The sequence below is a fragment of the Grammomys surdaster genome, unplaced genomic scaffold (genome assembly GCF_004785775.1).
Source record: "Grammomys surdaster isolate TR1022 unplaced genomic scaffold, NIH_TR_1.0 67, whole genome shotgun sequence".
Lineage (NCBI taxonomy): Eukaryota > Metazoa > Chordata > Mammalia > Rodentia > Muridae > Grammomys > Grammomys surdaster.
In genome coordinates this window covers 785136-809519 of record NW_021604569.1, presented here as the reverse complement: position 1 = coordinate 809519, position 24384 = coordinate 785136, and the positions used below count along the sequence as shown (strand labels likewise).

Here is a 24384-nt window from a genome sequence, read left to right as displayed (position 1 = left end):
TTCCTTCCTTCCTTCCTTCCTTCCTTCCTTCCTTCCTTCCTTCCTTCCTTCCTTCCCTTAGTCAGACTAAAGTGTTCTCTCTCTCTCTCTCTCTCTCCCTCTCCCCCCACCCTGTGTATTTGTGTATCTGTGTTTGACAGCATGTCACAGCACACATATAGAAGAGGTCAAAAGTCATCATGTGGAAGTCAGTTTCTTCCGTCCACCACACGGGAAGGCCCGCTGGCCCCTGACAGGGTCTCATAAGGGCTTTCCCACTAGAGCACCTCAGCTTCTCCATCTCAAAAGGCAACAGTGGCTACCTCACAGCACCACTGTCATTGGTTGGTTGTCCTTATCTTGCTGCTGTTAATTTGAGATGGGATCTTATACAGCCCAAGCTAGCTTCAAATTATGCACTGGAAAACTACCTTGAATGAGTAACTCCAATCCTCCTGCCTCTATCACCCAAAGGGTAGGATTACAGGAATCCTACCCTTTCATCATGCCCACTAAAAATGTTAGTTCTTTGGATTAAGAGACGTCTGTCAATTATATGATTTCAGATAAATGTTCCTAACTGTAGTCTGTGGGTTTGATTGTAGATACATGTTCCTAACTGTAGTCTGTGGTTTGATTGTAGATACATGTTCCTAACTGTAGTCTGTGGTTTGCCCCTTAACTAAATTTGGGACAAGAGGTGGGAATACACACTTTCTCACTTCTTGATTCAATAAAATAAATGTAGTGAAAGAAACTGCAAAATGCCAACTACCACAATTCCTCAGGAATTGTGTCCCCATCTTACAAAAAGAATCATTCTCCTTACCTCTGGCAGAAGGACAAATGGCTACCTGTAGATGCATACTAAGGCCCATACTGGCCACCAGGCTCCTTCAGTATTTTAAGTACCTGTTACACATTTCAAAGTCCACACTCGCATCCTAGCCTGTCTAACCTCCACAGGCTTCCTCCTCCCGGATACCGTTTGTTCCTTATAAAGGTCGTCCCCTCTCCCCTCTCCCCTCTCACCACAGATAGCCCTGGTCATGTTCAGTTGGCTGGCTGTGGTTAGTCTACTGCTTTCTCTCTCTGCTCTGGACTCCTCCAGATGCCTCTGGACAGTTTTTTTTTTTCTCTTATGTATTTAGAAACTTTTTTCTTAACCATATCATGGATGTGTCATGTCAGGTGTCATGACTCCAGGTCATGCACCAATACCAACAGCCTTTGCTTCTCAAGAAAAGTATGTATTAGCAGATTTGAAGTGAAGAAAAGGCAAACCGACAGTCATGTTTATTCAACTCAGTTCACTCTGAGACGTGAAAAAAAAAGACCGTGTATGCTAGCTCCCTAACATGGGTAACTCATCCTCTGTCAAGGGGCCACAATCAGAATGGCCTTCCATGTTCCCGTCAATGGAGGCCGATGTAAGAGATGTCATCTTCAACAGTAACTCCCTACTTAGCCTACTGAGGCTCTTTGGAAGTGGGCCCTGGGAATCTGAATTATTAAGATGCTTTCTCAATGGCAACAGTGATGACAGATGACAAGTATGAGTCGTCTCCCTTTGTAATTCTCCTCTCTATACAGAGACATCCAAAACACAGCTAACTGGAAGCCTAATCTTAGAAAGGCAGCAGAGACAGAAAAGCATTGATCACAGGCTGGTAAATCAGAGTTTGAACAGGAAAACTAAGGTAGTTAAAATGTGCTTTATGATATTTATTTCTTCCCCTCTTGTGTGAGATTTTTTGGATACAAGGACTCGTGCCAGAGATGAGACTGCTGGGAGATTCGTGGAGAGTAACCTGACTCCGGGGCAGCAAGCTTCCAGCACCTCAAACTGTGACTGACAAGCAAGGGCGAAGCCAGGACTAAACAGAGGGGCTTCTCCTGAGCTCCCTTGCCCCAAAGCTTCAGAACACCCAAGGCAGCATGAACTGCACCCCACACAAGGCTCAGGGAGTTGCATGGAGTGAGTGGCTTTCTCATTCATGCTTCTATACAGAGCTACTCCATCGCAGAGTCACCAACTCAAACTCATGAAAGGCATGTTAGCCCTTCCCTCCTGAAAACTGCTCCTCTGCATCCAAAGGAGGATGAGAAGGTAAAAACACAGCCCCTATCCTATATGGGCCACAATCTGGCAAACTCTAGACAGCCTAGAAGGACTCAGACTAGTCACATCGCTTGACCTTTGCTACTGAAAGTCAAACGGCAGAGATCAGATATTCAGAGGTGCACCTTAAAAACCCATGTCACCAAGTCCCTTTTGACAGGAAAGTCACGTATGTCAGGGGCAATGAAATGCAAAAGAACATGGTCGCTCTGACATTCCTCCAGGGTGGCATCAGCCGGGCCTCTGTGGAGCAGAAGGCTCGTATGTGGAAAGCTGGTCTACATTCTTTAGGCCAAGCTCCTTACCTGGAAGCGCAGAATGATGGTCCAGATGAGGCCGAGGGTTAGCCGGTGGTTTCCATCCACAATGTCATGGGAGCCCATGTTCTCAAGATGGACTCTCTGCTCCTTCAGGAACTGAAGAGCCTTGTCGACATTCTCCAGACAGTGGATCCGCATCCGTCCCTTAGTGGGTTTAGGCTAGAAACCAGAGAACAGAGGTAGAGACACTTTATCCAGAAGGGCAGAGGAACTACCTTGAATCCTATGTGCCTGTCATGGTTTGTGCCCAAACCCAAACTAACATTTGTGTGCATTCATTTGTTCATGGAGTCTCAGTGCTACTGCTGCTACCTGCAAAGGTAACTAACACTGGCCATACGACCTAAGACAGAGAGTCAGGGCAAAGGTAACACTGGCAGCACAACCTACGATTAAGAGTCAGTACTAAAGTTTATAAGGACTGGTGGCACAAGACTGAAATTCCAGCTACTTTGTAAACTGAGGCAAAAGGATCCGAAGTTCAAGGCTAGCATAAACAACTAGTTGAGACTGTCTCAAAGTAACCATAATAAAACAGGGTGTGTATACAGCTGAGGAGTTCAGCACTTGCTTAATATGCACGGTCTCAAGTCCAGTATCCACCACCAACCCACCAACTCTCCTCAGCTCTGGCATGTCAGTTCTTCTAGCTTATGTCATATTTGCTTCAGAGAGGTCTTCTCAAATGTTTAAGGTGTAGTATGGTACTCAGACACATTCACGAAGCAATAAGCTATTCTCAAGAGGCAACAATGATTTCTAATTACATGGACGACAACCATAAACTCTTCAGTTGCTGTCTGCTAAGTACTACGACATATGCATCTCTCTTGTTGGTGGTTTATGGCTGATCAAGTCAAGCCTCACCAGAGCCATGAGTAAGAGCAACTAGTATTCTTCTCCTTTTATTGATGAGCTCAATTAATCTATTCAGCTAGCTAGTATGTAGCTCATTATCTTTATGTTACACAAAAATACAGAATATAAGAGTGGGAAGCATTTCCATGTGAATGGAAGGAAAAAACTCAGTTCTCATTTGACAAGTAGTTTTAAGAGCTATTTATATATTATTATGCTTCACATTCTTGAAAGTTGCAAGAAAGAGTAATGTCAAAAACTGAGCATGAAGGAACAGAGTCTCTAATGAACAACCTCTGAAGCTGCCCCTCAAAAGCTGCTAGTTCTGCCAAGAAGAAGAGCTCCCATTAATAATTATCAGGTTTTTAGGGTGGCATGGGCCTATTCCCATGGCAACACACACACACACACACACACACACACACACACACACACGTTTCTGCCCTGTATCATCACTCACAGGACAGTCTCAACTGCCATTCAATAGAGGCAAGGATGGCCATCGGATAAATGGGACTCGGATCCAGGGGTCTCAGTAGGTAAAGCCCTCTATGGAAATGCGAGTTTTCACTCACCTTCCTTGAGTCAATTTCACAACTTTCTTTCACAGCTCACACTGTTTATTCATCTATTTATATTTTTGGAAGGGTTTTTTCCTGTTTCTCCTTGCCTGGCACTCTGTGCCAAATCTTAACAACCAGATCCATCTTCCATCAGATTCCAAAGGAGAGAGAATTCTGGAGTGAACCAACTTTAGGGTCTGAACAGATAATTCTAGTTCTCCATTAGAGTCACTTGGTCATTCCATAACCCTGAGAATCAGTGTAGTCATGGGCTAACTCTCCTTCCCTGCATGGACTTAAGGCCTTCTGAGAGCAAAGAGTAGGGTGGGCAGTCCCTACCACGTCTAAACAAGGTAGACACATACATACTCTTAGCACTACACTGGGATGTAAGACCACAGAGTGACTACAACAGCAGGGTTATTGTCTAGAGTCTGGAGGTGAGAAAGAACAAATACTTCCTGGAGCTAGTTTGCTTTCCTTTATAAATAGTAGAGGGCACAGAAAGGATTCCTGGCAGGGTGCTCTTTCAGGGAGGGAAGGAGGTTTAAGCCATTTCCTTCCACCTTAGTAATTCCTTACTTCCTGTTTTCTCCACAGAGATATAAATGAACCTTGAAGCTACCTTAAGAGCAAAACTGATATGCTGGACATAACAATAGCCTCTAGAAAATACCTCAGCCTATATAACCACACACACATACAGAAAGAAACACACACACACACACACACACACACACACACCCCTACCTGCTAGGTCTTGATGGTCTCGGTTCCTGAGTTATAATGTCTTCAAAGCAAAGACATTTACTTCAGTGGTCACTTCCAGCTATAGAACACAAGCTAGGTATGGCAGAGCAGAGGACTTCTCATCATGCAAGGTGAATTTTAAGTGCCTGATGATCTGGTCAAGTGAAGAGGAAGCCAGAAAAGACACTAACTGACCTCAGGAAAAATGAGCAACCAACTTTTGCTTTAATCATAGATATTCTATTCTATACAATCTTGTTTCTCTCTCTCTCTCTCTCTCTCTCTCTCTCTCTCTCTCTCTCTCTCACACACACACACACACACACACACACACACACACACCCTCTACTGAGCAAAGTATGAGAGACACGGCTAGAGGACAAAATATCTGTGGCAAACCTGAGCTACATAGTGAGACCCTGTCTCAAAAGAGAAAAGCACATCTCTACTGACTATACATATATAAAGCCAAATTCTTGTCTCTGGATTCTTCCCTACCTATTAAATGCTGAGCTCATCTAGAAGTTCTTAAAAGTCAGAGGAGACAACAAGGGACCTACCTCATTAGCCTGTAAGAACTAAATGTAAAATCTCCAAAGCTATACACTCTTCCAGGGCTAGAAAGATAGTTTAGGGGTTGTGAGCACTGCCTGTCAAGAGTCCCAGCACCAACATGGCAGCTCATAACCATCTTTATTTCCAGTTCTGACACCCTCTTCTAGCCTCCACAGGTAACACACAAACATGGTTCACATATATTCAAGGCAAAGACACCCACACCCCCCTCACACACACACAATTTTTTGAAGGAACTTCAACTAAACAGGACACTTGCCAAACTGTACAGTCAGTCCTCTGATAAAACCCAGAACCTTCATCATATGATACTGATATGTCTATCAAGGCATGAGCATCAGAGAATGCTTTCTTCTGAGGTAAACCTGACTTCCTATCTTCTGGCTACTCAATCTGAGCCACTCCTCCTCCTGAGTCTAGCTGAGCCTCCACTACCTATGGTTTATGGAGCCCTCATCTAAAGACTCTTCCTTTCCTGTTTGACCCCTGGGCTTTGCCTCTATTTGTCTGGCCCGTTAGACTATGGCTCCTCACTTTCCACATTTATGTAAGTATGCCCCAAATCAGTGGGTACGAGTTCGTCCATGTCTCATTTGTTTGAATCAAAGTAAAGTTCCCCATTTACAAATAATACTTAAAAAACAGGCTGGCTCTGTACTCAGTCTACAAAACTCTTGTCTCAAAAAGCAATACATAAGACACACGTAGAGGTGCACGTCTTTAATCCCACACTCAGGAGGCAGAGGCAGGCAGATCTCTGAATTCGCAGCTAGCCTGGTCTACAGAGCAAGACTACACAGAAAAACACTGTCTCAAAACAAAAAAAAAAAAATTCTTTTTGTTATTATCACTTAACAAAGGCTATGGAAGAGAAGAAAAAAGGAAAGGAAAAGAAAAATAAAGGAAAGAAAACAAAAACGAAGTTCATTCTAAACAATTCAATATGGGATTAAAGGCTTAACTCTCACAGTAAATCTTACCTTCTTCACTTAGTTCAAGCTGTTCTGGAATTAGTATTTGCAAAACCAACAGAAACAAAACAAAATACCTAAATTTTGTTTGTGTTTGTGTGTACTTTTCTTCTAAGAGACTGACTAATGGAGTAAGGCAACAAAAATAAAGGCAAAATCAGTAACCAGCAGGCCATTGAGCCTAACGATATCTATGATTGAAAACAGCAGGCACTGGAAAAGACCCAAGTCTCTGGAAAGATTTACCTCAGTCAGAGGGAACCTACTCCTGGCAGCAGCAAGGCAGAAAACTGGCTATCTTCCCTAATTTTTTTTTTTTTTTTTTGGTCACAGAGGCATGGAAGGGTTGCAACCATAGGCAAGTTCTGACCTTGGTTATGACCTTTGGCATAACGTCACCATTTAAGTGCAAGCCCAATGACATTATGCTAGCTCTCTCTCTCCAAATTCTGATTATATAGAGGACAAACCTCCACTCTTTGGTCCCAATCTCATGTGGCCTTGAGATCGAGTCAGTTAAGAGTGTCACGCATAGGTTCTGCGTTCACACTTTTTCCTGCCAAGATGATGCTACAGTAAAGGACAGTCTATATTTTTAATAGAACTTTGAAACAACCTTCATGAGAAGTTATAATCTGCAGTGATTTCAGAACAAGGCGCTGGAATGGAATGGTTTTATTTCTCATGAACTGAGTCCCAATCAACAACAGTCTGATTGCTCTATGGCCAGACACCTGTCACGAGGGTATGGGAAGAATACTTTCGGATATCTAGCCTATTGGGCCAAGCCTACAGGTGCTAATTCCCCTTCTCAAGAAGAACAGAATCAAGTTCTACGACAAGGCAGAAGGCTACCCGAAGCCTCTGAAATGTATCTAATTCATTCTGTTGGGCTATATCCCGATTGTGTTAAGGGTCATTAACTAACTCCCCCTTTTCAGGTTCACTCAGCAAAAACATGTGCACACAGAACTCCCCTTCTGTAAAAGACCCTGAAACTTCACTAATAAAGTAACTTGAACATTCTAGTCCCTCAAACATTTATCTACTATCCCCTGTTGAGCTAGTGAGAAAGACTAAGGACTAACATGCTAGTAACTAGGACAGGGCTGCAGACAGACTGCAGATGTCTGTTTCTCCAGGGTTTAGAGTAAAGGTGCAGAAAACCCAAACTGGTTGACTGTAGAGTAAACTGGGACATTAACTAACACAGGAAGCTTTGGAATCTGAATATGCAAGAACCTTTTAAGGCTCACTGAATCCTAACAGCCTCACGAGTGTGGTTTGTGTTTTTCCCAGGATCCCATACACCAAATAGAGAGCATGCCCAAGTCAGTAGGAGCTTTACCTCACTAGAACATGAACAATTAAGACTGTCCACTCTATAACCAAAGACGGCTATTAGGAATAGATCATAAAAGAAAACAAATTCTCTGACACTGACTACCTGAGAGTGTGGAGGTGGCAGGTGTCTTCCATTCTCTATCCTTAGTCTCCTAGGTTTCTGAGTCACTGAAAAGCTTGGGGGATCGGGTGGAGGGAAAGTGTGTGTGTGTGTGTGTGTGTGTGTGTGTGTGTGTTGTGTAAACAGAGATGGGTATAGTGGTACACACTGTAATCTCTGCTCTTGGAAACTTGAGGCAGGAGGATTGTTATGGCCTCTAAGCCAGCCTGGGCTAAAATAGAAGACCCTGTCTCACAAAACAAAAACAGAAAAATGGGAGGTGGTGGTGCATGCCTTTAGTCTCAGTACTCTGGAGGCAGAGGTAGGTGGAGCTCTGAGTTGAAGGACAATGTGGTCTACAGAGTGAGTTCCAGGACAGCCAGGGCTACACAGAGAAACCCTGTCTCAAAACAAACAAACAAACCTCCCACCACCTTCCTGCTTCTTTTGCTACAGTGGGATTTACTGTCACACAAGAACTACAATTTGTTAGCTGCTGGTTTTTTTTTTTTTCTTTTCTCTGTAACACCTTTGTTTTCTCCACTTAGATAAAGGTAGGTGAGGCCCCAGTCTTGTATTATATGGACATTGTCATCACCTTTCAGTCTTCCTGAGCTCTGGGTATGAAAAGGTAAACTTTTTACTTCACACAGCCTAAAAGACTGGACAGTACTAGAAAAAAATTAAGAGTTCAAACCAATCCCTATCTGTGTGACCTTTTATCATTTTGTCAAAGCTCCCATTCAAAACATAAAAAAATAAACAAATCTACAAGATTAAATAACGAGGGAGGAAAAGGCTGACAGATGGGAAAAAGAAAAGTCTGGTTATAAAGGTTACTTTCTGAAAGATGCTTATCACAGTAATTCTAGACTAGGTTCTAAAACAAGTCTCCCTGAAGAAATCACTATCAATTGTTTTGCTTGCCTCACAGCACAGGACCACGGCCTCACAAAACCACCCCAGTCCTGCAGCCATCTGCACAGGGGCTTACTGCTGTAGAAGACTGAGGTGGTGATGCCTGCATGCTGGGAATGCAGAGCATGGCAGAACTCTGTAAGGACAAGAGGAGGCTGGACTATCTTTTGAAGGCAAGACCCTGTTCTTGACCAGAGGAACAGGGAAAGAAAATCCTGTCTTCATTTTTACTGATGTTTAGAGATGCAATTCTGTTCACAGATTCCTAAGAGGGAAACAAAGCCCTAGTCTCTTACCAGCAGTGAGAGGCGTGTGCACTGATCTGCAAAAGGCTCTGCTGTGGCTGTCAAGTTAAATAAGAGGCTCTTCTGGAAGCCCCGCCAACCGCTGGCATCATACTTTCCTGGAGATGTCAGTACAGATTTGGGGCTCTATCCCTAGGTATTAGCTTGGCTCAGATGCACCACCACCTATGGAACTACATGTGCTCTGGGTGGAAAACAGGGCATACGTTTTCAAGCCAAGGTAAGCCAAAACCTGCTGGGTCAGTCACAGTGAGAAGTGAGCTTCTCTGGCTTACGGTATATACACAAAACTCACAGACATACAGTTTTCACTGCAAGCTAACAATTTCTCTGCCCAGAAGAGCAGGGTAGATGTATCAGATGCTCCATTCCCAAGGAGATGACAAAACACCAGCATGTACCATCACCCCCCAAACAAAAGGAAAGCATGAAATAAAAAGTAAAACTGGCAGAGGCCACTGGATTCGAGTCTTGCCACTTTGAAATGGCAGCTCAGATTTTCCAAAGATTCGTCATTAGGACCTAAATTTAGAGCTCCTTCCATGGTCTCATATAAGTGGCAGATTCATCTCGGGGCCAGCATCGAAGTCTGGCACTTCCATTGCTAGTAACTTGTCTCAATAGAACCATCAACTAGGATCTTCCCTACAAAATATACAGGCATCTCAGAAAGGAAGCTACATTATTACAGTTCAATAACACCACCCAGAATCAGCATGTCTACCTCACTAATCAAAACTCTCCTCCAGAAAACATTAATCACAGAATTCACCAAGAGACAAGCCCATACTTCTTTCTTCAAAATTGTTTTCCCACTTAGTGGTGCTTACCAGCCTCTCCCCAGAGAGGACCTCCAGCAGCTTGATGAGCATCCGTCCATCTCGAAGGTCGGTATACAGGTCTGTGATTCGGCAGGACACTCGGGCAAGGTGGGAGTTGACCCACTTGGTGAATGTCTTCTTCTGTACGGCTTCACGCTCATCTGTAAGAAGAGGAGAACTTACTTTACCACCAACCCAGCACTGGCAACAGCAGGTCCAGGCCAGCAAAGCCCCACAGCCCACACAGCAAGAGTGCGTCAGCAAAACTAAACTTCAACAAAACCCCCACTTAGCTCTCTACTGTCTGGGAATACTGGGATTTGGACAACCCTTGCACAAGTCAACACCCAGGCTTGCAGCCAGCAGAATCCAGATGGTGGTGTGGGCCTCAATCAATTTGACTACAGAGCTTCTGGTAAGGTATCCACCTACCGTCCCCGAAAAAGGTGTGTGAAGTGAACCACACTGCACACAAAAGGGTCCAGGCATAGAGACAGCAGGAAACTGCTTCCCTTAGATACAAAAGCTGAGGTAACAGATGGCAAAGGTAAGTTTACTTATGACAGTGAATTAATGCCAGGGGTTTTCAGAGATTCAGGCACATGTACAGTGGACAACAGAGAAAACAGGCAACAGAGTAGTGAAAATATCTGTCCAGTCAATTTAGGAGACCCTCAGAGCCCTCTGTTTCAACAATAGAGTCTGCCTTTAGTGTCCTCATCCACAAATTAAGCACACAATGATCATCTCCAAACTTGTAAGTCCTCACTGAAGAGGTACCTGCGAATATACAACTCAGAGTACACGCACTGAAAATTCAAGTCATCCAGAAAACAGTATTAAACATTTCAAGTCTTAGTGATCCAGGTTTTGTCCAACTCAAATCTTAAAACTCCCTACACTGAATCACACACAAATAGACTACCAAACTTGTTTCTGGAAGATGCTCTGAATGAGGTCACTGAACACTTCCAAGAGGCATTTCGAGTATGCCCTAGAGCCACCCCATTTCCTGACTGTTGGATACAGAACTGACTGTCAGTTACACACTCTCCTATTGTCTTATTTCAGCTCCCAAAAGCTGCACTTCCAGACCTGAGGGTCCCTGCCCTGAGCTGGCTTTGATTGGTAACAAAGCATTGCTTTGCAGCTAATGGCAGGGCAGGGAGATAGGGTGGGACTTTTATATTTCACAGACAGGGGACCAAGGGAGGGAGAGGGAGAATCACCGTGCAGGGAGAACAGACTTAAAGGCCTTCTGCTATGTAAGAATCTGGGAACATGGCCTTCCCCCATTGTGTCTGGGGTAGCAGAGATGAAAAATAGATTTTAAAAGATGTTAACTCAGGAATACCAGAGGAGTGTGTGCTAGCCATGGGGGAACTTTAGAAGCACCCAGCCATTGAACTAGTCAAGGCATATCAAAATTAGCTGGTGTGTGTGTGTGTCTTTTATTTGTGAATCCAGAGAGCTCTTGGGCGGGTGTAGTGCGTGACCAGCCAGGAGCCAAAGGAGTTTAACTAAGTCACTGCTACAGATGGCGCCCAATATGGGGCTTGAATCCACCACCTGAGATTAAGAGTGTCATGCTTTACCGACTGAGCCAGCTGGGCCCCTTTGAGCAGAAGCCCTACTCCTAGTACAAACTTTCCTTGTGGATGTTTACAACATACAACTCAATGGAATAAGCAGAGAACCCAACAACTGCTGTATTGAAAAAGAAAATATCAGATAGTAGGTAAAACTCACTCCTACTGATGGCTAGATGGTCAGTGGGTACTGGGTTCCTAGATTGGTCAGGGGGACAGTAAATAGTCTAGTATCTGGAAGGCTGTCCTGAAGCCTCCATTCAACCTAGCATTGTAAGGCAGTGAGGCAGAGACCATGCTGGGCAAGCTTTTACTGTTGTACTTCAAGCCAAGCACCTCCTGCTGCAGTCAGCAGTTCCTAGAGGTCCAGTCTTTCCCTAAAGCCTATCCATCCAAAAGAGGGCTTTTCTTCAGGGATAAGGACTAATCAGAAACAAAGGACCAGAAAGGCTGGGGCTGAGGGAAGGAAGAAAAGGCAGTCAAGGGTATACTGTGGAGGGCATAGTAAAAGGAGCTACGCCAGTAACAACACAACAGGATGGGGCCACATGCATTATTAATCTCACAATCATCATTATGGATGGTAACTTTACCACTACAGTGGCAAGTGTAGTCTTTGTTGTTGTTTGCTTAAAGTTTGGCTGTTTTGAAAGACTAGACTAGACCATGTCAAGAGAACATTAAGCCAAGGATATTTCCTAGACTGTATCTACACGACTAATAATTCCTAACTCAAATATATTTAGGTCTGACTAATTTCTTTAAAATTAGGTTTCTTGTTTATGCTGCAGGGAGTGAAAAGGGTCTTTATGCTGATATCCTAGGTTACTAATGAAGGGTTTGGGGTTCAAAGTCACTACCACACCCAATCTATGGAGAGAAGATGATCAAAATCTGCTTAGGTTAAAATATTTCTCAATAAATTAAGTATAAAGTATGTTCCACAGCCACCACCGTCCCTTCGGGGTAACTCCCACATTAAAGAAACCCTGGTGGCTTCTTTTAAGTTCAGAATTAGCAGAAGCCCTGCCCCGGAGTTACAGCTCAATCCCACCCCCACCCCCACCCCCACCCCCTATCCTCCATGAAGAGGCAGAGGCCAAGGCTGGGAGCAGAGAAAACTGAGCTTAAATAACCACACACAAATCTGTGTGAGAGGCTCCCCAGAACTGCAGAAATGGGGAGAGAAAGGAATTAAAAAATAAAGGAATGAGAGGTTTAACTCTTCCTGTCTGTGCCTTTCCTCCAGTTTCAAGTTGAGGAAGAGTACTATAAAAAAAAAAAAGCCAATAAGAAGGCTCCCACTACACTGAGAAAGGCGGAAAGAGTCTGTCCCGGGAGTGGACATGAACAACATCCTACACAGAGGAAGGCAGAGACACGCCCAGGCCAGCTGATGTGTCATGCTACCATGGAGTGTGTATGGAACAACACACATTTCTGAAGCAGGAAAGGGGGTGGGGTGGATCCCACCTCTTGGCCCAGTTGAGAAGGAGAGAAGCGTCCCCAGAGACCCAGTCCTTTGTTCCACCCTTCCTGGGAAGGCAAATGACATCATGCCTGTACTCTCTCTACCCCCATCCCAGAGAGGCTAGAGGAGATAAGCCAGACGCCTGCCGAGGAACAGAAGGTCTTTGGCAGGGACAATGGAAGACAATCCAGAGGGTTTCTAAGCTCAAGCTGCTGTAGCTGGCCAAGCCACAGGGGAAGGCAGTGGGAGGAAAGGCAGCAGCACCGCCCAGGCCTGTGAACGTGAGGTGACCACAGCGAGATGAGTAAGGGGGCCCTTCACACACCACACTGACCTGGTTATTTAGACCAGTGGTTGACTATGGTCCCTGGACAACATTAAGCAGTGCTTATAGACATTTTTGATAGTGGTGACTGAAGGCCAGGAGGCCAGGTACACTGCTAAACACTCTGCACAGGGCAGCCTCTATAACAAAGAATCATCCAGGCCAAAGTGTTCATTATGGCACAGCTGAGCAATCCAGCTTCAAGGTTCTGGGGTTTTATCAATTACAGCAGGAACTCGAGTTTATCAGACTGTATGCGCTGGAGAGGAACACCTGAATTTAGGGTGGTGTTTGCGCATCTCTCTCTGTGTACATCAAAGCCTATTTGGTAAGTTTGACAGCAGAAAGGATTGCCTGCAGGCAAGCTCGTTCTACAAGAAGCTGGAGATGGAGCGAAGAAGCAGGTGCAATCCTATATGACTCAGTATGTTGGCGGGCATTTGGCTTCTCCTGCCACTTCCACTTTCCCCATAACCTTGAAGGGCCTTGTATGGTTGTTACCAAGTCAAAATATACAGATATATAAGAACTTGCCTAAAGCCTATCTAGTATCAAACAGGATAGTAAAGTACTCACTGTCGTATCCAGACTATTTTAACTGCTCATTAAATTCGTTCCTGCTGTAGCCCCACCACCACCTCCAAAGAAGCATTCTTAATTCAAATCACTTAAGAAGTTTATCAGGGATGGTAGGATCATATAATCTAAGGTTGAACAATCCTTTAGAAGCCATCTAATTATTGAGTGAAATAATCTCTTCTTCAACACTTGAGAAGTCACTTAAAAATTCTAAGCTGAGCCTGTTGGTACAAGCACAGGACCACACAGTGGGTTGGTTCTAGGCCATCCTGAATTACTGTATTAAAAGCTTGACTCAAAATAAAATGTAGAAGGAGGGCTGGGGTACCTGAGTGGTACAGTGCTTGCCTAGCATGTGCAAGGTTCACGGCCCAATCAAAAATATCCTCTAACCTACAAAGATAAATGAGTAAAATCCCAGGCAGGGCTTGTAAAACCACATGTAAACATAGGTGCTAGGAGCTTATACAACAGATTACAGAAGATAATGCCATTTCTAGCTTTTAATACAACCAATAGCAGGCACTTACTTAGCAGTGAATATAGTCCAGGTCCAGATCTGAGTACCTACAATTCTCACAAGCGCACCATGAGGTAGGAACTGACTCAAGCAGGCTGGCTCCAGAACCAGGCCTCTCAATGACTGAGCAACAGTATCTCATGTACAAACTGGAGAGGAGGGAAGACAATACATTCCCATTACACCAGGCAGAATCACTGTCACTTTACTGTCCTAGCCCAAGTCTTCTGAGGATACTTCATCTCTGACACTGAAGACTATACCTGCCTCTGTAGCCCACCGCCTAAGAGAGCAGGTTTCTTCTTCCTTCATATCAAAACCTCCTGGATTTAAACACTCTTCGGTATCAGCTTCCACAATGAGTGTTTTTTCAACAGCCAACACATCCACAGACAGTGATGGTGGGAAGTTAAAAGTAAAGGAAATTCAGGAAGAACACCCATGGTTGGGGGCGGGAGGGGGGAGCAGAGCTGGAAGAAGGGCCAAAACCCAGTGTATAAGCCTCTCATAAGCATACACACTCCAGCAAAACTGTCTCTGCAGCCGAGTGCAAAGACCCAGCCAGGTAGGCTGTTAGCTCTACAATCCCAAAAGATGAACTAGGTAGCTGCTGGTCAGTCAGAAGTACCAAGCAGACAGAGAACTCATCAAGAGGCCACTGAAGGAATGAATGCAACCCTGTGACTGGACTTGAAAGGATGCTCACTGCACTGTGGCAGCAACAACACACCATAATGCATCTGCACTGTAAGCCATTTCGTCAAAGTTCCCTAGAGCCTCAGAGCAACTGTCAAGGCGGCAGAACCCAAAAGACTTCTGCAGCAGAGCCCAAAGGCTCAAAGTCAGCAGCCTGAGTGGCAGGCCTGGTGCCCGGAGGGGAAGAGAGGTTCACACACTAGCCTTTTCCCATTCTTCAGCTACATAGGAGGAACAGTAAACTCAGCAGATCCTCCAAGTGCTTCTCCTGATTCTCTGTTTTATATATCTGATCATTTGAAATTTCATTTCATAGCAAATGTTTAAGAGGGAGATTTGATATTTAGAACAGAATGACAATTTTACCTGATGGCTAAACCAAAGAGCTGTGAGGAACATTCCATCCATCACCACAGCCTATTAGAAGTACCTAGTGCAACACACGTCAGTACCTTCTCACTACAGCAGCACTTTTTCATAACTGGCCAAGCTATAGAATACAACACAGCTTTGATGAACACAAGGATCCTGTCATAGCATCTCTCTGCATAGGATACTGCAACCATATTCACCAGATGCCAGTTCTGACTCTGGAAAAAAATAGGAGTCAGGAAAGAAGAAAAAGCATCACACATTCTGGGAGAAAGGAAGGAGAGAAATAGTAAGCTTGTATGTGGATTAAGGAACCTTCCTTTTACTTTTAAGAAGAATTTTTTTTCTTTCTGAGATTTTTTTGGGGGTTGGGAGGCCGAGGAGGGAGAGATCTCACCATTTAGCTGAGGCTGGCACCAAACTGTGGTCGCAGTCTTCAGACCACTGGGATTATAGGCAGGTCCCTCTACCATTCCCAGCGAAGACTACATCCTTATTCTTACCAGATTCTTATTCAATTATGCTAACACAACAGCTGGCCACCAGAAACGGTAATGGGACAGTTTTCAACCAAGTTAAATGTAGACTTGGGTTCAAAGTCGTAAAAGGAGTCATGAGAATAGAAGTCAGGAGGTAATCATCATGAGGACATGCCCCATGGCTAGCTACTTAAAGCCACCAAGTCTGAAATCCAGAGTAAGCCAAGTTCTGTGTCTCATATAAGTTCCCATATACTCAGTACTGTAAATTTATCTAGGAAAATAAAAAGTGCCCCCCCAAAAAAAGATTATAAAGAAGCAAAGAGCAGACTACAATGTGCTTTGTATAGAATTCAGAATGATTTCAAGTCCAGCCACCAAGACCTTGCTCTGATCACTCGCTTCCCTCTGATCCAGCTTTCGCATCACTACTGAGCACTGACCCACAGTGCTTTTTCAGAGGCTACCTACTGCACTGACCGTCCTAACCACAGATCCTGGCTTCCTGGGGCCCAAGGAGCCTTCCTGAAGGTATCGGTTGGGTTGTTGAGGGGCTTCTCTGGTGCTTAGGCCCTGTGCTCCTACCCAGCGGGTCTTGTTCAACCCTTTCTGAGTGCGCCCCAAGTACCTTCCTCCCCCACCTTTGTCTCAACTGCTGCTCTCACTCCAAAGGCATTGTCCTTGCTCTCATTCTTTCTTTAGGATCCAAGCCAAGATGACCTGCTGAGAGAAGTCCTACTGGGTGTCAATCATCACAATTTCATTATCTGTTACTTTTTCAGTATGTGTCCAGTGTCCTCTTCTCTACCAGCCTACAATCTCCTCAGGGTAAAAGCTCCATTCTTCACCTGCTTGGAGCCTTACCCACCCACTGGGCTGGGCAGGAAGCCACACAACATTTTCAGTGCCCAGAAAGGAGGTTCTTTTAAGGGGAAGGGTGTTAAGGCGTGGTTTCTCTGTGTAACAGAGCCCTGGCTGCCCTGAACTAACTTGGTACACCAGGTTGGCCTCAAACTCAGAGATCCTCGTCCCTCTAACTCCTGAGTGCTGCCATTAAAACAGTGAGCCATCTGGCCCAGCCAAAAGGGATGTTCTTAATAAATCTTCTGCAGCTAGTTAGTAGTCCCCTTGAAATCTAGGAGGGAAGAAATCTCTAAGCACAAAAACATATTCTAAGTAATTAAACATTATCATTGTGCAATAAACCCCTCACAGTTGAAGTGTTTTGTAATTGTTCTTTAATGTCTAAAACATAAATGCAACTAGATAAAGAAGTCTAAAAAAAATGAACCTACAGAGTTTAACAATTCTTGTTTTGAACTGTCACTTATACCTGTAAAGCCACAAAGATACACAAAATATTCCTGACACCCTCTACTAGCATTACATGGTGCACAGAAATACATTCAGGCAAAACACCCACTTATATAAGATAATAAAATTTAAGAGCTAATAATAGTGCTAGCCAAATGGTTCAGCAAATAAAGGCACTGTTACTTAGCCTGATCTCTGAGTTCAACACCCCCTGACCCATATTATAGGAGAGAATTGGTTTCCTCAAGTTCTTATGACTTGTAAGTACACACACGTGCACACGTACACACACACACACACACACACACACACACACACACACAAAATAAAAATTTTAAATGTAATCCATAAACAACTGGGGCTAGAGAGATGACCCAGCAGTTAAGAGCACATGAGGAGCCAGGGTTTGGTCTCCAGTACCCACATGGTGGCTCACAATCATATATAACTCTAGTTCTGAGGATTCAACACCTTCCTTGACCTCCCTGAATACCAGGTGTGCATGTGGTACTCATACATAAAATTCAAGAAAAACACTCATACAAATAAAAATATAAAATAAAACAAAACAGAAAACATTAACAAGACCCCAAAAAAGGCTAACTGTCATAGACTAAAAATTTTTATGACTTATCCATAAAAGCAAAATCCTTGATTCTCTCTGCCCCCCACCCCGCCTTTTTTTTAAGGAGGGAGAGAGATCCCAATGAAACACTAGGATGGGACAGAGATCTTGCCATTCCTGGAGCAGGATGGACAATGACATAGCAGGAAACCACAAACAAGCAACTGGGCCTACTGATAACAGCACCAGCTGCTCTGAGGCAACAGAAGGAAGGAAACTCATCTGAACTACAGTCCTCCCTGGGACTGGTCTGGAGCCTGCAACTCATGTTTGCTGGTTGGCGTATAAATAGAACCTGAGTTAAAGTTTTTCCCTAACAGCCCCCCATGAAGAACAAAACACATGTGAACATCTATTCTGAAAGCACAAGCAGGACTAGGAATGTCGCTCAGAGGTAGTGCACTTGCTTAAGCATTCCTAGGGCCCTAAAATAAACACACTATCACCACAAATCTAAAATGGCACGAGCAGATCTGCAGACCATAAAACCAGCTGTGAGCTCTGCTTAGCCCGGCACCTGCGCTCTGCAGCAGACGTGCAGCCCCGTGGACAGAGGGCAGAGCCTGTCTTTTGAGCAGCACAGCTTGGATTCTGACATGGCAGAGCCTCTGCAAGAACACACACTTTGCAGCGATAAACCTAGAAAGCGCACTGAACTCCTCTGTGCCCCCTCCAGTTCTACTTCAAAGTGAACCCCTTGAAATCAAGAAGCCAAGACTGTGGAGCTAGTTACCACCACAGCTTCCTCTGAAAATAAGTGGGCGGAGAAATGGAATTACCACTGAAAACAAGACCTAGGAGACAATGTGAATTAACAACAGTATATAGTGCTCAAGCCAGGACTAGGGAAAAGGTGTGTCGTTAGACACAAAACTCCATGCGAAATGTTTAGAAGCATTCACTGAGGATGGTTCCCTTCGAAACTGCTTCACATGCAGAAAACTACGTTGTGAAGCTGGCAACCCACTGCTCCGTCTCCACAAAGTACAGCAGGCTGACATAGCCTCGAACTGCTGCCAGAGAAAAAAGGAAGGTGGACAGAGGGGCAGCCACTGCTCCTGTGTTAGGCTCCACATCCACTAACCCTGTCCCAGGGTTAACTTCACGAGGAAACTGTGACACACAGTGTTTTTGGCAATTCACCAGAACCCCAAAGAATCTCAAAACCCTGCTCACACCCCACACTGCCCAAGGAAAACAGATACTATCAATTAGCTTGCCAAAGCAAGAGGAAAAGAGGAGCACAGCTATCCATCTCCAGTCAGTTTATGATTTTAAAGATTAAATCCGTGGACGGGAGGGACAAAGAGAACAGAGGACTAAGAAGATGATTCAGTCTGTCCTGACTTCAATCTCCAGGACCCACATGAAGGACTAATGACAGCATGTCCTTGTAATCCTAGCTCTGAGGAGACACAAACAGGCCGACCCTGGGTCTTGCTGGCCAGTCAGTCTAGCCTTAAGTAGTAAGTGCTGGGGTCATATAAAAGACCTTATCTCAAAAATGAGGTGGATGACACCCACGAGATGATAGCTGAGGTTGTCTTCTGGAGCCCACAATCAATGTGCACACGAGTTGTACCATCTACATACACAAAAGAACAAGTTACACATGAAAACCTTAAAGTATCAAGTTAACATAGGTGTCAGTAAACTTCAGCCTATAGCCGATTTTTCTGTAACCTGGGAGGAGCTAGAACAAACACCCTGCACCCCTAACTCCATACCTACTGTGGAAGAGATTGAATGCAGAGCCTCATTATATGTTAGGCAGACACTCTACCACTGAGGTTTCCCCTCTGCTTTTTGAAAAATGGCACCACTTAGTGCCTTAGAGTCAGTATGTAGCCCAGACAAGCCTTGAATTTATCAATCCTCCTGACTCAGCCTCCTAAGTAGTTGTCACGAACCACCAGACATATTTAGCTTTACATTTTGAAGGGACTATTTAAAGAAGAGGGTGATACACTACAAAAATCCTTGTGGCCTACAAAAGCCAAGATTGGCAATCGTCCTGTCCTTTATAGAAGAAGTCTATCATTTTAGTTTTAAGCACTTTGAGAATACTGTTAGTACCACAATTGTCAGATTTCCCTTTCAAGTCAACCTCAACTTAGCGAATAAGCACTCTGTGCTAGTCAGAAACAAGACATCGTCTCAGGTGCCACTTCAAACTTCTCTGTTAAGCCAGTTGATGTTCCATAGTTTTGTTACTGCAACAGTATCCACAGAAGATGAACTTGGGGTCTCTTCCTCACCCATCTGGCTACTTGACCTGTTAAGAGCCCAGGGAAGCACCTGCACCCTAAGAGGATCAGCAAGAGCTAGATGTTCAAGGCTGGCTTTCCCAACTGGCTACATTCTTTCTCTGAAGGGCATTATGTTCTATCACCCAACCCTCCCTGAAAGGAGGGCGAGGTGACCAGAAAGTAACATATAACAGTCATAAGTATTAGGACAAAGTTTCAACACACACAAACAGTAGATCCTCAGTTATTAAGCTATATGCCAGAATGCTATTACTGACACAGACTAGTAGCAACCATCATAACAGGCACAGCAAAGATGAAACACAAAAGTAGCTTAGTGAGGCTAGGTGGGAGTGAGTGGGCTGTGTGTTGTAATTTTTCTAAGTCATGATGCTTTCTAAGAAGCAATGAAGGGGTCTGTGAGACACTCAGCAGGTAAGGGCACTTGCTGCCAAGCCTGATGCTCTGAGTTTGATCTCTGGAACCAAGTCCTCCAGGTTGAGTTTTGACCTCAGGCGTGTACATGCACACACATAAAATGTAAAAAACTAAACCCTAAACCAATCTGTCATTCGGCACACACATGTACAGGTAAGATTAGAATTCTCTACAGCTAGGGCTGGTGGTGCAGCTCAGTGGGTACAGTGTTCCTCTAGCATGCTTGAAGCCACAGGTCCTAGTACCACATAACAAGTGTGAGGATGCAGACCTAAGACCAGAAGTCTAAGGGCATCCCTGGCTACCAGGTGAGTACGAAGCCTGGGTTATCAGAGATTGTCTTGAAAAAACCACAAACAAACGAACATAACAAATTTCAAAGTTGGCCTCTGTCTCAGTCAACATCACAAATTAGTCACCTAATGTGGCCAGTGACCGCTGCCCACTGTAGAAACTATCTGGGTTAAAACAGCATTAATAAGTGAGACTATCTCAACTTCAACATCAAACTCTAAATATCTACAGACTCCATGTGTGTTTGGGCTACGGGGAACAAAGACTGTTTACCACACTGGGATCTCACAAATAACTAATGACTGTGAAAAGATTAAGAAACAAAATGTAGATCAGTGTAACTGATGTGACGAGTACCAGGCCTGACTTAATTTAAAATAATATACCAATGTATCGAGTCAAAATTTTATTTCTCAGATTATTGTTCATTTAAGGAAGTAATTTATTGAAGCATAAGCTCTAACCCGACTCATAGCTCCATAGTTAGCCTGGCAACTATACTAATGTCTAAAACGTTTTCCGTGTAGAAGAGCAAGCATCACACACACTGATGATCAAGTCAATGAGTGTGCTGATGACTTTTTTGTTGCCTGACCAAAAGTGACTTTTTCTGTTGCCTGACCTAAAGTGACTTATGAAGAGTTTACTCTCGCTCACGGTTTTCCAAGGGGGAGCCTATAGCAGGATGGAAGGAACAGCAGCAGAGAGCCAGGGCAGGAAGCTGAGCGATCCCACCCCAGGCCATCCTCACTGACTACTTCCTCCAGCAAGCTTCCACCCCCCAAAGGTTCCAATAACAACCCCACCTCCTCCTCCAACCAGGGATCACATGTTCAACTATGTGAGCCTATAGGGGACATTTTTCCTACAAAACACCAAAATGAGTAACCAAGTACTGTGCTTCAGAGTATTCAGAGTTCTTTCCCAGGCTGGCGAGGTGGCTCAGCAGGTAAAGTCATTTGCTGCCAAGACCAACGCCCTAGTTTGATGCCCAGAACCCACACTTGTGGGAGGAGACCGCCACAAGCTTGTCATGGCATGCCTATGCCCACACACATACATAAATGAATAAAATATAATTTAAAAATATTTAGAATCCTTTCCCTAAAAACTACGGAGCAATCTTGAGTTCCTTAAGAATTCACAGTGCTAGATAGTTCACACCTTCAACTACTATTTAGTTACTTTCAGAGAATGAAGATAGGGTGAAAGTTATCACAGCAGCAGCAGCATCAAACAGGAAACCCTGCCTCCTAATTTCCTTTGTGGCTTTCCCCGACTTTACCTCTATAGTAAAGGGGGCACAAAAGTTCTTTCCAAGCCAAACGCTACAGTTTGACCAGCAGACCCACAAGTGTCCAGCGTACACAGCCTCGTTTTAAAGGGGTGGAGGCTGGCTGTGGAAATGGCCTGACCCCACCACCTGTCATCTCTATGGAATGGCAGCACAGTTAATGGTTTCTATAAGTGGGTTTTACATTTTAATTCAAATCAAATTTTCATTATTAAGAAAATAACAAAGGCTTTCATGCTACTTTCATGGAAGATGACGTAGAAAGCTGTTTATTTACCTAAGTTTAATTTTTTTAAATGATAAAAACAAAGCTTTGATTGGAAATAGATACAAAGACAGAAATTAGTTTTTCTGTTTTCTTTGATCTGGAAACGTATGCCATCTACTAAACACATCAGCAAATCTGTTCACACCAACATGCAGGTCCACCCACTGCATTCATTTCACCCACCTAAGGCCTACTGCAGTGTAAAGTACTCTCAACAGGTGTGGGGTGTGGGGACCTGGCTGTTGGTACCAGTATGGAGGTGGGTAGGACAGGGTAAACTAGCCTCCTCACAGACAGAGTGCTATTGCTAGTTACCTCTTGCTCTACCAATTTGTCCTTCAGTGGCATTTCATTGCTTAATGAATACCTACGCCTTTTCTCAATAGCCACTATAAAGATAGCAATCTATGGTTAGTGTGGGAAGGGCTGGAGGCTCACACGTTCTGTAGGCATTACAGACAGTAGAGTCCACTGTCAGGAGCAGGTGGAATTAAACCGTAACTCTGCTGCTTATGCTTGAAAGATGAACCCTGTCACTTTAGCAAGCACATGAATAACTGCCATATTTGTATGTATCTGGGAAGAGAAACATGCACTTCCTCACCTATAGAAATCCACTCTGTAAAGACTTATATGTGACAAAAGATATATAGGATGATACTACAGGTTTTTAAAATATCTATATATAAGAACAGTATTTAAAAACAGTATTATTAAACCTAAGAAACAGATTTATACCTCAGAACAGTAAAAGCACAAGAAAGGACTAGAAACAACAAAGGGTAAGTAAGTAAAATTAAAAGATAGCTGATCCACAAAGAGTAATAACTAAGGGAACCTCAGAGAGGGGACTCCATATTACGGAATGTAGGGAATCCATACAACATATATGAAAACATATAGAGTGTATGTAAGTTATGCACGTACCTACAGAAGTTTTTCAAACTATCAGTCATAATTATCTCAAAGGAACAGCAAAGATGGAGATGTTTCCATCTGTGAATTTCTGAACTGATTGCTAATTTCTTGTTTAAAAACCCTAACCCTGAGTATATACCAATTTTGAAAATTTAAAGGCCATTTCCATTTAAGTGGGAAATACTGTATCATTGTTACTTGACAACAGCAAAGGACTGAGACTCGTGGATAGGTATACCCAGGCTGCAGGAAAACTCTAGAAAATTTACATATGCCCATGAAAGGACATGTCAGTTGCTGTCTTGGATGAGTAGTCTAAAACAAATAAATATTACCTTCTGAGAAAACCAAGTCAGTATTTACTCTCTCGACAGAAACTGAATGAGGGGCCGTCTGAAGACCATTCCACCTGAGTATCCATCCCATGTGCAGTCACCAAAGGTAGATGCTGATGTGGAAGTCAGGAAGTGCATGCTGATAAGAGCCTGATATAGATGTCTCCTCAGAGGTCTGCAAGAGTCTGACATATTCAGAGGCAGATGCTCACAACTAGCCATTGAACTGATCATGGGGTTCCCAATGGAGGAGTTAGAGCGAAGACCATTGGAGCTGAAAGGGTTTGTGACCCCATGAGGAGAGCAACAATACCAACCAACCAGAGCTCCCAGGGTCTAAACCACCACCAGCCTGGGAGCACTTAGGGAGGGATCCAGGGCTTCAGCTGAATATGTAAGAGCGGAGGGCCCTGCTGGGCATAGGTGGAAGAAGAGATCCTTGACCTCATGAAGGCTGGACGCTCCAGGGTGTGGGAATTTGAGGGTGGGGAGGTGGGAGTGGGGGGGTTACATCCGCAGAGAAGAAGGAGGAGGGGTGAGGGGATAGGGGGTTCCTGGGTGGGTGGGGGATGGGGTAAGGGGACAACATATAAAATGGAAATAAAACATCCAATAAAAAAAAATTTACCCTCTCACGTCATTTATAAACATAAATTACAAGGCAAATATTAGTGCTTCCTTTTAACAATGAGCACAGGAACATTAATTTTATAGTCACTTTCTCTCAAGAAATTCTGAGTTCTACAGGATGCAGGGCAAGAGTTTCCAACGACAGCCAGCAAACAACTCAAAAGGCGAGGAGCAGTAACGCTTGGGCCAAGCCTCCAGTCACCTGTACCTAAGGTAACAAGGTCCCATTTTCACGCTTACTGACAGGGGTTCAATTTCATATTTCATATACAAGAAAACAAGTCCTATTCGGAGCAAAGCACTACAGCATCAGCTATCATGCTGTCACGAGGCAGCCCCGTCAGCCGTGTCTGCAGGGACA

The 24384-nt window shown here is 44.1% G+C and overlaps 1 protein-coding gene across 3 annotated transcripts in view; it reads right to left on the bottom strand.

The window, feature by feature from the left end:
• Sptbn1 (spectrin beta, non-erythrocytic 1) overlaps window positions 1-24384 on the bottom strand; it is a 123756-nt gene that overhangs the window by 52131 nt on the left and 47241 nt on the right. For all 3 annotated transcript variants that reach the window (XM_028777985.1, XM_028778002.1, XM_028777993.1), the window contains exons 2-3: window positions 9637-9788; window positions 2407-2580 (exon numbers count right to left, since the gene is read on the bottom strand). In XM_028777985.1, coding sequence (XP_028633818.1) covers window positions 2407-2580; window positions 9637-9788 — 326 coding nt within the window. The remainder of the gene's footprint in view (window positions 1-2406; window positions 2581-9636; window positions 9789-24384) is intronic.